Genomic DNA, 16618 nt, shown 5'->3' with positions numbered 1-16618 from the left:
GAAGGCAATGTTTGCAACAGTCTACCTATCCCTCACTGCAGTTCTCAATCAGGTCTCCCACCACAGTATCCAGGCGCAGTTGCAATATTGAACCTTCTAATACCATCATTTTGTCACAGACCACAACCTTAACATCTCCTCGCCACAGTGTAGCTTCTGCTTTGATGCTCCAACCAGATCTTCTAAATTCCAAACATTCATACCTGGCAAACCCCCATCCCCAAACTAATGCTCCAACATTTTCCTTCACAACTGCCTGAGCCTCCCTCAGATGTGCAAAACTCAAGATGTGCAGATGCCTGATGTCTTCTACCCAGTCCATCATTGTACAATCTTTGTGTGAACTGAACATGCAAAGATCAAAGTAATGTTATTATCAAAGTACATATATGTCACCAGATACAACCCTGAAATTTATTCTCCTGCGGGCATACTCAATAAGTTCTGAATGGAATTACAGCTATAACAGAATCAGTGAAAGGTCACACCATCTTGGGTATTGAACCAGTGCGCAAAAGACAACAGACTGCAAATATACATATTAAAAAAAAAGAAAGAATAATAAATAAATAAATACTGAGAACATGAGGTGAAGAGTCCTTGAAAGTGAGTCCATAGGTTGTGGGAACATTTGGGCAAGAGAAGATGAGAGAAGTTATTCCTTTTGGACTTTCCATTTTCTGCTTGGTGAAATACACATAACATCCAAGGATGTCAGCAGCAATTTGTTTTAAATGACTAACCTGCCCGGTGGTACTAATGAACTAAACAACTGCAGACTGGTGGCACTGACACCAATCATCATGAAGTGAATTGAATGGCAGGTAATGGCAGATTTTGTTTCGGCATTCAACACTATTGTCCCACAGACCTTGGTGAACACACTCCTACTCATCGGTCTAAATACACCACTGTGTAACTGGGTGTTGGACTTCCAAACCAACAGATCTGAGAGAGTCAGGATGCACATCCACTCCTCCCTCCCCATCATCCTCAACACAGATGCCCCCCAGGGCTGTGCGCTGAGCCCATTGACTGCATGGCCAAGCACTCAAGTAATCACGTTGTGAAGTTCGCCAATGACACAATGGTGGTGGGGGCTCACCACCAACAATGATGAGGTGCCTTACAGAGAGGAGGTGGAAGAGCTTGAGGCCTGGTGTCAGGCAAATAACCTCTTCCTCAATGTCAACAAGACAAAGGAGATCGCTATCTACTTCAGGAGAACTTGCATACTCACACTCCTCTTTACATTAACAGACAACAGTGGAAACCGCGAGCAGTTTCAAACTCCTCGGATTGCACATCACGCACAACTTCTGATGCCCCCAGAACACGTTCTACAGAATCAGGAAAGCTCACCAATGCCTCTACTTTCTGAGGAGGCTGAAGAGAGCCGGACAATTCACATCTACACTCACATCATTCTACAGATGTGCAATAGAGAGCATCCTAACAACCTGCATCACTGTACTATATAGAAACTTCACGACGAACAGCAAGGTTCACGGTGGGTAGCTGAAAAAGCCCAACACATCACCAGCACCAGCCTACGCACTATCAAGGATATATATATATACAGAAAGGTGCCATTAAAGGGCCAGTAACATCATGACAAATCCCACCCACCCTACTCATGGACTGCTTGCTTCGCTCCCATCAGGGAGGAGGCTACATAGCAACAACACCAGGACTACCAGACTCAAAAACAGTTACATGTCTGAAGCAGGAAGGCTGATTGACACCTTCACCCACTAACCCATCCCTCCAGGCAACACTACTTTATCATTTCATGTCAGTCACTCTTGTGCCCAGACATCCAATCTTTCTTATGTATTTATATTTATAATGTTTTTAAAAAAAATGTTATAGTGTTTTAATTTGTGCTGCATTGGAGACAAAGTTACAGTTATTTTATTCTCCTTTACATTTGTGTATTGAAAAATACAGTAAACAATCTTGTATGTTGAAGCTATTGTCAACAGCCATTTTCATGACTATTCAGAAATAACGCTTGAAAACTCAGAACAACTGACAAAAGTGTATCTCATGCTGCATATGTTATTATGGTGTGTTCAGCTTTGTTTCCTCATATGGTGTATATGGAAGTCACTTATTCTGCTGACAGATAGAAGTACTTATATCCAAGATGTGTGTCCTAATTCTTTTTAAGTTGTATTTATACAATCAAATTAGCTTTGAAAACAAATAGATTTTCTATTGTAATAAACACAAGAAAAATTTGGTAATGAGAGCATTTAGATATTGAAAGATTTGTCTTTGAAGTGGTGAAGAAAATAAATAAGCTTTCATCAAACAAGAAATCCTAAAATTAAAACTAATTTACGATATTGAAAACATGGAGCTTTTAGTCCAGCTGGAGGGACACGGAAGCTAAACACAACAATCTGTGAGATTAATCTGCATCATTACTGAGGGGAAAAAAAGATAGCTAAATAATAAGTTAGCCAAAGGATGGCATTAGAAATTAAACCGGTGACACTAGTTTTGATAGCATCAGAGAATTGATACCATATTTAAGGATTTTAACTCGATAAATGGGATGCTCAGTGACACAAACAAAATACGCTAGTAACACAGAGAAACAGCGTACCAGATTCCTTAAGAGGAACATTGATGATGGTAGAGTGGTGGATGTTGTATGTAAAGTGGATGTTGGATACAAAGGTCCTTCGTGGTAGCCTGAGCCAAAAGATTAAAGTACATGGGATGTGTAGACTTGGTAGATTTTCAGCAGCACGGTGTAACATAGCAGTTAGTGTAACACAATTACAGCACCAATGAGCCAGGTTCAATTCCTCCACTGCCTGAAGGAGTTTGTACATTTTTCCCATGACCATGTGGCTTTTCTCTGGGTGCTCTGGTTTCCTCCCGCATTCCAAAGACGTATAGGTTACTAGGTTGATTGCTCATATGGCTTGCTATTGGGCTGCACTGGCACGTTGGGCTTGAGGGCCTGTTACTGTATCTCTAAATTTAAGAAGCTGTACAGATAAACTAAATAACTTAACAATTATTTAGTTGTAACGCACTGTAATGTTTCACTGCTAAGGTAATGGTTTCTCTGTAGCAGCAATGTTTGGGTTATGACTGGAGATAACAGGGGCTTTAGAATGTGTGCTATCCAATGAGAGGCACGTTGCTCTTCCTTGTGGGTCTGGGAGCAGGGATTTCATGGTCTTTTGTCAGTGGGAAATGAAGAGAGCAGACGTGAATGGAAAGAGTTGGTAGACTGGCGGATGGAGTAGACTTGGAGCGAGGGTCCGACAGTCAGTGACATTCAGAGGAGGTCGATGGGGAAAGAATGGACTGAACTTTGAGCTCCAACGCGCACATTAGACTGTTTCATTAAAATGGGCCCTTTTTATTAACCCTATAGTCAGAATAAGATTTATAAAGGTCAACTGTTTAATTGCATATGGTGTATTGTCTGATATTTTGTGGTTTGGAATTGTAACCGGGAAACACATTAAGCAGCAGCCGCAAAAAATGAGATTTCTCAGTTTGGCTGGGCTAGAGGCTGTCTTCCGCTAGACAAATGCATACTGGCCAAACCTGAGGGTTACATAGTAACTAAATCATTGTCTTGGTCACAGAAGAAAGAGGATAGTTTTGAGTGTTTTTCTGACTAGAGGCTTGAGATCAATGGTCCTCCATAAGGATCAGTGCAGGGACCTCTTTTGTTAGTGACTTGGACAAGAAGTCAGTGGGTTGGTTAAGTATGTGTGCAGATGACACAAACATTGGCAGGGTTGTAGCTAGTTACAAAATTTGCCAAACAATTCATCAGGATATGGAACAGATGCAAACATAGGCTGAGAAACGGGGGTGTTGCACTTTGAGAGGTGAAATGCCAGTAGATTGTATACAATAAGTAGAATAACCCTTAAAAAACATTAGTATTTCCATTAGGAGTCTAGGATCCCAGGATTCATTACTTCAGAATAAAGGAAATGTCCTCTTAAAACTGAGATTTAGGAATTTCTTCAGCTAGAGGGTGCCGAATCTGTGGAATTCATTGTCACAGAGGCTTGTGGAGGCTAAAACATTGATATATTGAAAGAACTTGATTGGTAAGAGAGTTAAGGGTTGTGGTGAGAAGACAGGAGAATTGTATTTAAAAAATCAGCCATGATTGTCTGCAGGGCAGATTTGATAGGTTGAAAGGGAACGAGTAGACTGCACCCATTCTTCTGCTTATCCAGAGCATCCATGTGCTCCAGTTGCAGGATTCTCACCAACATTCCGAGTCCTTCTTTTCAACTTTCAGCAGCTGTGACCCAGAGATTCCCAAGCAGCAATGAGAAGGTACACTTTTTCCAACAAGGTTTTTAGACACATCCTTGAACTTTTGTTTACTTAATCACCTTACAAATTCTGTTTCACTCGCACCATTGTCATTTAATCCACCTTCCCTTCCATGATATATGTTAATCATTACCCCACCCCCTTCACCATTTAGCCAGCACTCTGCTTGGCCTAATGTACATAATGTACTGGCTTTATACAATGCTATTGACAATTGCATCCTCCAAACCTTCATTTTCACTGTAACATTCAAAATGATTGTTGATACCTTCAAATTCTTTGTAGTTTCTAACGTTGAAGGAGTGAAATAATTTCATTTTCATTTCCAGTCATTTCTGGCATCTCCAACCCTGAATGCTTGAAACTGCAGTGAACAAAAGAGTTCTACTAAAATTGTCCTACTGATTATTTCTCGCCAACTATCAGTGACAAAGATGACTGCTATTGAGCATAAGCACCCGCAACTGCGCTATTTAAAAACTTTTTGCTTTAAGCATGGTGTAGTGTCTAACAGCTACACAAGAGCACACAATTGGGGCTAGTGTCCCAAATAAATAAAGTGGATCCCGGTGATTTTCTCAATTAGTTTTTGTTCTTTTAGAGTTGTCCCAAATATTCACCTTCCTCAATTAACTGATGGCCCAATTAATCGGATTCAACTGTATTCATTTTATATGAACATTGAGGCCACGTTGTGAATGTTTAATGTACAAGTGAAAAATATCATCATATATATTTGGATTTTCAAAAGTTACTGGTGGCTAAAGGCGAAAACTGTGATCTAAAATGAACCATACTTTTATTACAGTCTCAACTGCTACAACTCATGCATTTGGAGGCCAGTTACCTCCAAGGTATTAATCACTTTGATAGGTACATAATGAATGAAAGGAAAATGATTGTTTTAGATTTTTAAAAGTCTGCAATTCATCCTTAAGATATTTACACAAATTAAGAATATGTGGAATCCAGAAAACCAAACAACATTGCAAAGGACCCTGGCTGATGCTCAGTTCGTATGATTTGAACTATATTATGAGCATAGTGAGTTCATTCAGCAGAATGAATGAACCTGCGGACATTACACAGCTGATGATGAACCAATAGAGTTATACTGCATGGAAACAGGTCCCTCAGCCCAGCTCATTCATTTTGCATACCTGAGCTAATCCCAAGAGCCTACATTTGCCCCTTATCCCTTTATACTTATTTGAAATCCACGTGCCTCCTTTAAATTTGTAACTCCTGCACTTCCAAATTTAGGGATTGTATACAATACTTTGAAAATCGTGTCTTTTATTTGCATATTATCCATACGTATTCATGCAAGCAGAATATTACTCGTCTTAAAATAGTGATAACTTTGAAATACTTCTTCTAAAGAGATAATCACTTCAAAATAGGACATTATTTCTTGAAATATGCAGCTATTGATAAAACTGAGTGGAAAGGACTGCAGAGGTTTTGATCCCTGTATTTAGAATATAAATTCAAGGGGAATAGAATATAAATGCAAGGAGACAATGCGGAGCCTTTATAAGACACTAGTCAGGCTGCACTTATTGTCAACAGTTTTCGGTATGTATCTCAAAAAGGGTGTGTTGTCATTGGAGAGAGTCCAGAGGAGGTTCATGAGGATGATTCCGGAAATCAAAGGGTTAACATATGGGGAGTCTTTGGCAGCTTTGGGCCTGTACTCACTGGAATTTGAAAGAATGTGAGGGGCAGTGATGGATATCTCATTGAAACCTACCGAACGTTGAAAGTATTAGATGGGGTGGATGTGGGAAGGGTGGTGGGGTATCCAGAACTAGAGAGCACAGCCTCAAAATTGAGGGGTGACCTATTAGAACAGAGGTAAGGAGAAACCTTTTTTTAGCCGGAGAGTAGTGAATTTGTGGAATGCTCTGACACAGACTGCAGTGGAGGCCAAGTCCGTGGGTTATATTTAAGGTGGAAAGTTGATACTTTCATGATCGGTCTCGGATTCAAAGGATATGGCGAGAAGGCAGGTATATGTGGTTGAGTGGGATCTGAGATCGGCCACGATGGAATGGTGGAGCAGACTTGATGGGGTAAATGGCCTAATTTTGCTCCTAGGTCTTATGGTCTAACAGTGTAGCATAAGAACAGGCCCTTCAGTGCACAATGTTGTGCCAAACCAAATAAGTTAGTCTTCAAGTGGCCAACTAAACTAATCCCACCTGCTCATATAATGTCCATATCCTTCCACTTCTATTCATTTCATGAGATTATTTAAATGTCTCTTAAAAATTCCTGATGTATCTGCCTCTAACATCACCCCAGGCAGCGCATTCCAGGCATCCACCACTGTGTAAAAAATTTGCCTCTGAAGTCCCCTTTGAACTTAACCCCTCTTAAACACGTGCCACTGGTATTAGATATTTCAACCCTGGGAAAAGATTCTGCCTATCTACTCTATCTATGCCTCTGATAATCGTATAAATATCTCCTCTGCAGGTTCAGAGAAAACAACTCAAGTCTGTCCAACCTCTCATTAAATCACATGCTCCCTAATCCGCGCAGCATTCTGGTAAACCTTTTCTACACCTTCTCCAAGCAAAGCCTCGACATCCTTCCTATAATGGGGCAACCATAAATGTATGCAATATCCCAGAGCTGGCCTAACTAGAGTTTTAGAAAGCTGCAACATAACTTCCTGACTTTTGAATTCTGTGCCTTGACTAATAAAGGCAAGATTACCATGTGCCTTCTTAACCACCCTATCAACCAGAGTAGCTACTTTCAGGGAGTATGATTTGTTTCCCAACATCCCTCTGCTCATCAACACTGTTAAGGATCTTGCCCTTAACAGTGTACTGCCTCTTTACATTTGACCTACCAAGGTGCAACACTTCACATTTGGCCGGTTTAAAATCCATCTGCCATTTCTCCACCCATATCTGTAAATTATCTAAATCCCACTGTATTCATAGTCTACACTATCCACAACACCACCAATCTTTGTATCATCTGCAAACTTACTAAACCACCCATCGACATTTTTATCCAGGTCATTTAACATCTTAAACAGCAGAGGTCCAGGTACAGATCCCTGTGGAACACCACTGATCACTGACCTCCAGATAGACTATGCTCCTTTCACTACTACACTCTGCTTTCTATGGGCAATGCAGTTCAGAATCTAAACAGCCAATTCACTATGGATCCCATGCATCTTAATTTTCTGAATGAGCCTCCCATTAGGAAGCTTGTCAAATGCCTTAGTAAAATCCATGCAGACAGCATCCACAAGCTCTATCTTCCTCAATCATTCTTGTCACCACATCAAAAACCAAATCGAGTTAGTAAGATATGACTTGTCCTGTAACAAAGCCAGGCTGGAACTCCCTAATTAGGCCATGGTTTTCCAAATGTTCATAAATCCTATCCTGAAGAATTCTCTCCAGTAACTTCTGTAGCACTGGTGTGAGACTCATGTGTCTATAGTTTTCAGACTTATCTCAGGTTCCCTTCTAAATAGTGGAACACTAGCTATTCGCCAGTCCTCCTGAACCTAGAGGCAACATGAAGATATTGGTCAGCAAACTCATCTCTTGCTTCTCTTATTAACCTAGGGCATATTCCATCAAGCCCTGGGGACTTATCCACCTCAATGCTCTTCAAGAGACCCAACACTTCCTCCTGCTTTACCTCAAAATGTCTTAGTTCAGCACTATCCTCCATGCCCTTCTCCTCAGTAAATATTGATGTAAAGCACTTGTTTAGAACCTCACTTACATCCTCCACATCCAAGCAAACGTTCCCCCCTTTACCCTTGAACAGTGCTACCCTCTCCCTAGTTATCAAGTTTAGACTCTGAGATACCATGATCAGCTTTGGTGCTCCTGGTCATGAAGGGGAGGGGGAAAGTAATTCAGATTCCTTTCTTTCAGAAAGAACGAGCATGCATGATGTCAGTTAAAGACAGCATTCAGTTGACTTAGGATACCGTTTTGTGACCTACTAACTCTATTGAGGATACTGCATGAAAACTTGTAGGCATTTGTGGAATTGTATCTGAAAAAACTTGGAAATCTTAGGAGGGGAGCACTTCAGTGCTGGTAGAAACATTGAAATTCTCACCTGATGCTAGCAACAATTCCAAAACCTATTTAGATTTTCTTGGCATTTCAAGCCTTTCTAAAAATTCTTCTCTTTCTCACCATGAGATTTTAGAAACATAAAAAAACATGAATAGGAACAGGACATTTTGCAGAATGTCTCTATCTTCACAAACCTCTGGGGCAGAAAGCTCCAAATATGAACAACATTCTGAGAGAAGAAATTGCTTATCATCTGTCTGAAAATGAGCAATACCTTATTTTGAAGTTATGCCCCTGGTTCTAGATACCCTCACTGGAGTCCTTTTTATAAAATTAAAAGATAATCAAGCATGATTTTCTAAATGTCCTGCTATTATCTTCTCAATAACAGACTCCAGAATAGATGCTAGGCTAACTGTCCTACTTTTTCCTGTTTTCTGTCTCCTCCTTATCATGAAATGTGGTGATATGTTTACAGCTTCCAGTCCTCTGGGAGTTATTCAGAATTCAACAAATTATAGCACATTACAACCAATGCATCCACCTTCTGTGTAGTCACTTTCTATAAAACCTTTGGGTACATAATATCAAGCCAAGGGACCTGTCCTTCTGCCCTGCCCCACTGATTTATTTAGTACTTTTTTTCTAATGACAAGGATTGTTTTAAGTTTTTCATTCCTTTTAAGCCTGTGATGATCTATTATTATTTGGATATATTTAGTATCTTCTATTGTGAAAAATGTTCTAAAGTAATTATATAGAGTACCTCCCGTTTCTCAATTACCCATTCTCATGTTCTAAGGGACCAATGTTTACTTTATCTACGGTACTCTCTTTCTTCTTATTTAGCTGTAGAAGTTCTTACCATCTGTTTTATATTTTTGGATGTTTACTCTCAAAGTCTGTCTTCTCTTTCTTAATAATTCTATCAGACATGCTTTGCTAGTTTCCAGAAGTCTTCCAATCCTACCCCTGATCTTTACTACATTGTATGTCTTCTCCTTCAAATTAATAAAATTCTAAGATGTTTAGTTAATCATGTATCCTTCTTGTACGCACCCTTTATTCTCACTAGAACATACCTTGGCCAAAATTTATGAAATACTTTTTTAATTATCTGCCAATGCTGATCTATTGACTGTTAACTTATTTGTCCACTCACCTTTAGCAACTTTGTCTTCAAACTATTACCACCGGCTTTATTTGGGTTTAGGACACTAAATTAGTTCCAACATTTCACACACCCTCAAATTCTATTTGAACATCTGCCACACCATGATCACTTTTGCTGGGGGACCCTTTACTATGCAATCATAAGTTAATCCTGACACATTCTTGTCTAAAATAGCCTGTTCGCTGGTTGGTTCTTCAATGTACATATAATATAGTGCTTTAAGGAGCCATCACAAATAAGCTCTATGAAGTCATTTACGGGCTATCCTCTTTGTTTTGATTAAATTCATCTAAAGAATAATTAAATTAAATTAACATCATTCGTGCTTATTGCCATGCCTTTCTCTTAACCCCCATTATCTCCTGTACCAGCTGTGCATACACATCAGGAAACAGAAGCATTTCCACTGCCAGCTCATAACATTAAATGCGATGCTTTCTCGTCTGCATTTTACTGCCAGATTTCTGCTGTTCCTTTTAGTGGAGCCATTAGCTCATTCGGTACAAATTCCTGATGAACACCAAAGATGATCTATCATGGTAGATTGACAACTGAGAACCAATTTTGTGGTGGGAAGCCAAAGAGACATAAGGCTGTATAGGAGTGACTTTGAAATGGTGCCAAATAGATCAGAAATCTTACTGAAAAGACATCTATAAAAGCACTTTATTATGGGCCCCATAGTATTGCTGATGCTGAATGTCTGAGAAGTTTCACATGAAAACCACTATCTGTCTATCTGGCATAGATAAGTTTCACATCATTCAGTTTGTCAATGCACAGTCCAAATAAAAGATCTCATCAACTGACAAATGATGCACTACAAAATTGAAATGTTCTTTCAGCTGACAAATTCAGTATTGAAAATGGACACAGACAAATCTTCCCAGTACTCCTTGGAGATTCTACAGATTTCTTGATGTTGTGGCAAGCACACCTTGTGATACAAACAAGTTTAAAAGTTACCTTTTCACAAATATAAACCACATCTCTTTACTAATCAGGGCCTTCTCTGTTCCCTTCTATTTTACTTCCCTTTGGTCTCCCTGATCACATATTTCCTCAGCTTTATGCAGTGTGCTGACACAAACTCCTAGAGCTAAGATGTCCAACTGCATACCCTGGCACATTTATGCTTACAAGAGAGGCTGGGAACTGATGCTCGCTTTCAGATTTGAGACTTCATTAACCGTTTTTAAATCACAAGACATGTGGACAATGTATCAATTATTAAAATAACAGATTGTTAGTCTGTGGCTTACATTTTGTAAGAGTTAGGAGACAAACCACAAAAACCGAGAACATTCCATTCAAATTCAGTTTGTAACACCAGTTGAAACTGTCCAAATTATGACACTTAAAATGTTTCTTCTACTAGCATCCTATCCTGTGTGTTGCAATTTAATTCATGCTGTAGAGTTGAAGGCACAGTTCACCATTTACCTATAGTTCTCAGTAATATCCTGATCCACTGATACTGATTTTGCATACTAGGAAGAACAAAATAGTTTTATACCTCACTGCTGTCCTTCAGTATCACCAATAAATAGTGTGTTTCCCATTTTCTCCAGTAGAGTACACTCCAAATAGAAAGAACCAGGTGTCTCACACAAATGTCTCCAATCTTCTAGAATTACGACCTTTAAAAAAATGTGCACTAAACTTGCCTTTTCAAAAAGATATTTGAGATCTGAGGGAATGTCAAATGAACTTTCAACACCATCATAAAATTCCCTGTCCCTCTTAAATCTCTGCAACTACAATTCAAAGCCTCCCTTTTTATTAAGTAACACGTGCCTTTTAGGTATTAATCTTCTCCATCTCTTTCAATGTTATCATTTATCAAACCCCTACTGCGAGCTGGCACTAAACCGCAATGAAATAGTAATTGATGTGTTTACAGGAATCAACACATTTAGTTTAATATATCCTTTTGAGTTAAGTTAGAGTATCAAAGCCCATCTATATTTCTCAGAAGCATAATGTTGGGAAACATACGCTCTCTGTTACAGGACTGCATGAAAATATAATTCAAATAGTTATTTGAAAATATGTCTAATAGTCATAATTTCCTGGCTGCTAGCAGTTTGTGATAAAACAAATGAAAATGCTAACATTGGCCCCAGTGCCAGGCAGTAAAAAATTCCACAACTCAATTTAAAAGCCCTGGAAAATCCCTAATAATCCCTAATTTGTGCACATCCAGAGTCCCTCAGCCATAATTGTTTTTTTGGCAATATTTTTAACTTATAGATTGTTGATTGTGATGCAGCACTTTGATGAAATATAGATAAATAAAATGTCAGGATTAACATCAGTGTGGTTGGTGCCAGCAAATGGATTAGAATATACACAAGTCAATGTCAGTACTATAGAATTACAACACCACATGTTCAAGTCTGATGCAGGCACTTTTGCCCATTACATCAAGGAGAGTTGGGGGCATGTTTTATCAACCATACCTGCACAGTGCAAAGTAAATGTCCACCTTCAGAGGCATCAGTTACCACTGTCATATCCATAGCTGAGCATTCAGAACCTGCTCTGCATCAGTCCCATTAACTTTACATAATGGGCTTTACACTAGCCAGTGTGAACGTGTAATAGTTAAAGCACCTATTCACAATTTGCTGCAATTTGTCTCTTGCTATTGACATGAAGGAGTTCCTACAATAACTTAATCCAGATATTATTGTGGAACTTAAAGCAGAAGCAGAGCCCCCATAGCATAAATATTATTTGTTAGGATATAGGGAATGCTTTATTTTGCTTTTTGTCCCCACTTAGGATTTTAACTTAACTAAAAACTGTGATGCTGAGGTATGTGCATACCACACTTACAAATATCTACCACATTAACTTAATGTGTTGCCAGAAATTACTTTTTCCAATCTACCTCATGCTTTCCTTTGAAAGTCACTTAATTAATATTAATGAGAAGACAAGTTTCATTTCCTTTCAATGCTGCCTGACAGGAAAATTCCCTATGCGATTTGCAAAGGGGGAACATTTCATCACATAAATGCATTTGCTTTTTGAAATAAGCAGCCACATTTTCCACAAGAAAAAAATATCTCAAAATGTAGAAAGAATTCACAGGACAACTGAGAAGATAAAAATTTGCAGTTTATTTTGAGGTCTTTTGAAAAGCTGTTTCTTTCCTCTTAGTATCTCAGTATTGCACAGAAGTTCCTTAGTTAATGCACGTTGTTAAGGGAAGGCATAAAGCACAATAAAGCAGTCATCCTAGGTAGTAGCAGGTCCAGCAAATATTGGCTCCTGATGTGAATGTGAATATCCTTGTAGTTTCTCTCTCAAAAATGGAGGCAAACGTATACCTATTCTTGGGTGTTTCTGTGAGAATTGCTGTTTCTCTGATGAAACAGAGTGCTAGCAATGACAAAATTGTGTTCTAAGACTTTGCTAGGATGAATATACCATAGTTGCTTGGTTTCCCCATTCCTTTCTTCAAAATTGCACCTTTCCCAAGATTTCTCTCCTTACTGACTTTTGGTACTCTGGGGAGGATGAATGGTTTGCTGTTGGAGAGGTGTTCATATTGTTCAGAGAAAACCAACAGACTGAGATCACTGACAAGAATGGTGAAGAGTGGTGTCAGAATAGCAGCTTGGAATGTCATCAGCTGTTACCAATAGCAACAATGCTGTTCAACATAGCAGCAAACTTTAAATCATTATTGCTGCTCTGCGAATTAATGATTACACCATTCACAAAATAGTAAGTCTGCCAAGTGCAGATTCTCCAAGGAAAGACGCATGGCAAACATACATACTGAGTAAATTGTGCTGAGGTGGAGAGGATTGTTTCACTGCAAACACAATAATCACATTGAGCATGTTCTGGGACTCACCCTGAGGAAACCCAACATGTTTTCATGAATATGTTACACTTCAAACAGACAATCTACTTGCCAGTGAGTGGGAGTAGCCCATTTGATCAAAATCAAATATTAAATGATTGCAATTTCATTTCTCCTCTTTCTCTGCATTTTCATTTCACTTTATTTCAATAGATTGACTTCAAGAAGCAATTCAATTTGGTTAACATTAGAAATAACAGAGTAATATCTTTTTTAGAAAAGTTTTTTGTATGAGTTCTTCAACTGAAAAACTTTCCTTCTCCATCAATTAAATAATCAATACATATCAGAAGAATTATATTATAATAATGCCTAATAATAATTCATGAAAATAGTTGATTTGAAAACCTTTTCTCAAATTAAACTCTTGGAGGCAAGGGTTATGGATTCATTAAAATGGATCTGATGGAAAAGGTGACCATCAACTGCTGTTTACTCACCTGTTTAACACAGCCATATAAGAGGGCTTGTTTAAAGAATAGAGCATTGGACATCAACATCACCAATACATGACCCCATGACTGCACATCTTTAAGAACTGGGAACGGACAGAATGACAAAGTATCTTCAACTATTCGATGAATGAGTCAAGACCCCCGAGGGATAAGGGATCATTCTACATACCTGCTCCAAATGCAAAGAAAAAACTTTTATCTGGGTTTGCCTCCAAAAGCTCTGTCACCCTCTTGCCCATTCTTTCATTTCTCTTGTAGATTAACTCTTGGCGAAAATAGTTGTCGATCTCCTGGGCTGTCACCTGCTCGTGTGGCGGAAGGGTGGTGTTGATAAAATTAGGCAGCTGTGAATAGAACAAGCCAACTGATTATTATTGTAAGAATGGCTGCTGGACACATAAGATAGAAAATACAGAATCAAATGCTTTACTGATGAGATAAGATGGATTTGCTGAAATTGAATTGAGGTGAAAGAATCTTTTAGCTGCTAAACCATTCTGATAATTTTGACTTGTCTACTTTAAAGTGCTGCTGGAGTTAAAAAATAACTTGATTTTCTATATACTTATTTGGAGCTCCCCAGTCTCTATATACTTATAAAGCAAGAAGACATCCTGCTTGTGCAAAGTTGGAGGATCTCAGCTGAATAATCATTAGTGACGTTATATTTGGGGGTGTGCATCAGAGAAGGATGGGATGGCCCTTGGTGGTGATGTACCTGTAACTCACAAGACTCTTGGCCTACATTAATACTTCATTTTGGCAAAATAACAGGCTGGATTAGCATTTAGCTGGATAAACTGCTAAAATCCTCAGGCATGGAAAGAACAAAGAGGAAGTTGAATAGTAATGGTGCATATGGTTCAGCAAGTAGCAGGAAGTGAATGTGTAGCAATCCTTGAGCAATTCTCATTGTGGTGGTCTCTGACACAGGTCAGTTCAAATTAGGCCCAAATGATCTGCGATAGTCATTGGTGAGGATTCACTGCCAAGAAATTGTCTTATGGCATTGTTATTATGATTTTGCCCTTTGAAGAGACACTAAACCCCGATCTACGCATCCATTATGGACTGCTGCCTGCTATGCTCAGGTTGGCAATGGCAGTCACAAGCAGAGCCAGCAGAAGGGTGTCAAGCACTGTTAGAGGGATCTCTTCAGGTTGCATTGAAGAGCAAGTGTGGGGACTATGCAGGAGAAGTGATTTAGAAGGTAGGAAATAGAGAGAAGGTGACATCATGGGAGGAGGATCGAAGGATTTTAGCAGCATATGAACGAACCCATTAGACTTTGGTGCAGCATGTTTAGGCAGGTGGGGTGGGATCCATTCAGGCTGGAGTTGTGATCAATATATTTGCTTTTCTCAGAAAAATAGAGATACAGGACAGTAGTAGTAGGAGTAGGCCTGCACCATTACCTTTGCAACCCTTTGTATCTGGAAATAGAACATAGAAATTTACAGCACATTACAGGCCCTTTGGCCCACAATGTTGTGCCGACCATGTAACCTACTCTAGAAACTGCCTAGAATTACTTTACCGCATAGCCCTTTATTTTTCTAAGCTCCATGTACCCTATTAGAAACATAGAAAACCTAGAGCACAATACAGACCCTTCGGCCCACAAAGCTGTGACGAACATGTCCTTACCTTAGAATTTACCTAGGGTTACCCATAGCCTCTATTTTTCTAAGCTCCATGTACCTATCCAGGAGTCTCTTAAAAGACCCTATTGTATCCGCCTCCACCACTGTCGCTGACAGCCCATTCTACGCAGTCACCACTCTCTGCATGAAAAACTTATCCCTGACATCTCCTCTGTACCTACTTCCAAGCACCTTAAAACTATGCCCTCTCGTGTTAGCCATTTCAGCCTGGGGAAAAGCCTCTGACTATCCACACGATCAATGCTTCTCATCATCTTGTACACCTCTATCAGGTCACCTCTCATCCTTCATTGCTCCAAGGAGAAAAGGCCGAGTTCACTCAACCTGTTCTCATGAGGCATGCTCCCCAATCCAGGCAACATCCTTATAAATCTCCTCTGCACCCTTTCTATGGTTTCCACATCCATTTACTACTTACTCCTTACTCCTTCAATTACTTGGCCTCCAAAGTCTTCTGTGGTAGAGAGTTCTACAGGTTCATGACCCTGAGTGTATAAGCAGTCCGAAACATCTTATACTATTCGCTAAAATTATCTCCACTGGTTTTAAACATTGAAGTCAGAGGCATGGCCGCTCTGCATCCAGCTTACAGATGCTGCATATTATGAATAAATGGCAAGCACCAATCGGTTCAGTTTCCTGCTATTTTTCTGCTGAATGGCTTTAGCAATTTAATCCAGTCATTAATCTTGTTCAGGTCTCACTGATGTCTCTGTTTTTAACTTCATGGGCTAGGAATTTTGAAACTTGTACTTTTAATTGTGCCATTTGGGACAAAAATTTTTGAATCCTTCATTTGCAACATCGTCCTATCAATATACACTCAGTGTCCACTTTATTAGGTACAGAAGGTACACAGTCTTGATCTTGTTCATGGCCTCCTTCTGCTGTAGCCCATCTACGTCAAGATTTGGCATTATGTACATTTAAAGATGCTCTTCTGCAAACTACTGCTGTAACACATGGTTATTTGAGTTACTTGTCAGCTTGAACCAGTCTGGCCATTCTCCTCATGTTAACAAGGCCTTTTTGCCCACAAACCACTTGCT

At 39.3% G+C, this 16618-nt stretch overlaps 1 protein-coding gene across 1 annotated transcript in view; it reads right to left on the bottom strand.

Moving 5' to 3' along the window:
* The window catches only part of trabd2b (TraB domain containing 2B), a 399481-nt gene that overhangs the window by 168921 nt on the left and 213942 nt on the right, over window positions 1-16618 (bottom strand). Inside the window, exon 4 of the mRNA XM_073063044.1 lies at window positions 14075-14249. Within this exon, the coding sequence (XP_072919145.1) occupies window positions 14075-14249 (175 nt within the window). The remainder of the gene's footprint in view (window positions 1-14074; window positions 14250-16618) is intronic.

This window comes from Hemitrygon akajei, chromosome 12 (assembly GCF_048418815.1).
Source record: "Hemitrygon akajei chromosome 12, sHemAka1.3, whole genome shotgun sequence".
NCBI lineage: Eukaryota > Metazoa > Chordata > Chondrichthyes > Myliobatiformes > Dasyatidae > Hemitrygon > Hemitrygon akajei.
Note: the sequence above shows the minus strand (reverse complement) of the source record. Positions and strands in the feature narration are given on the sequence as shown.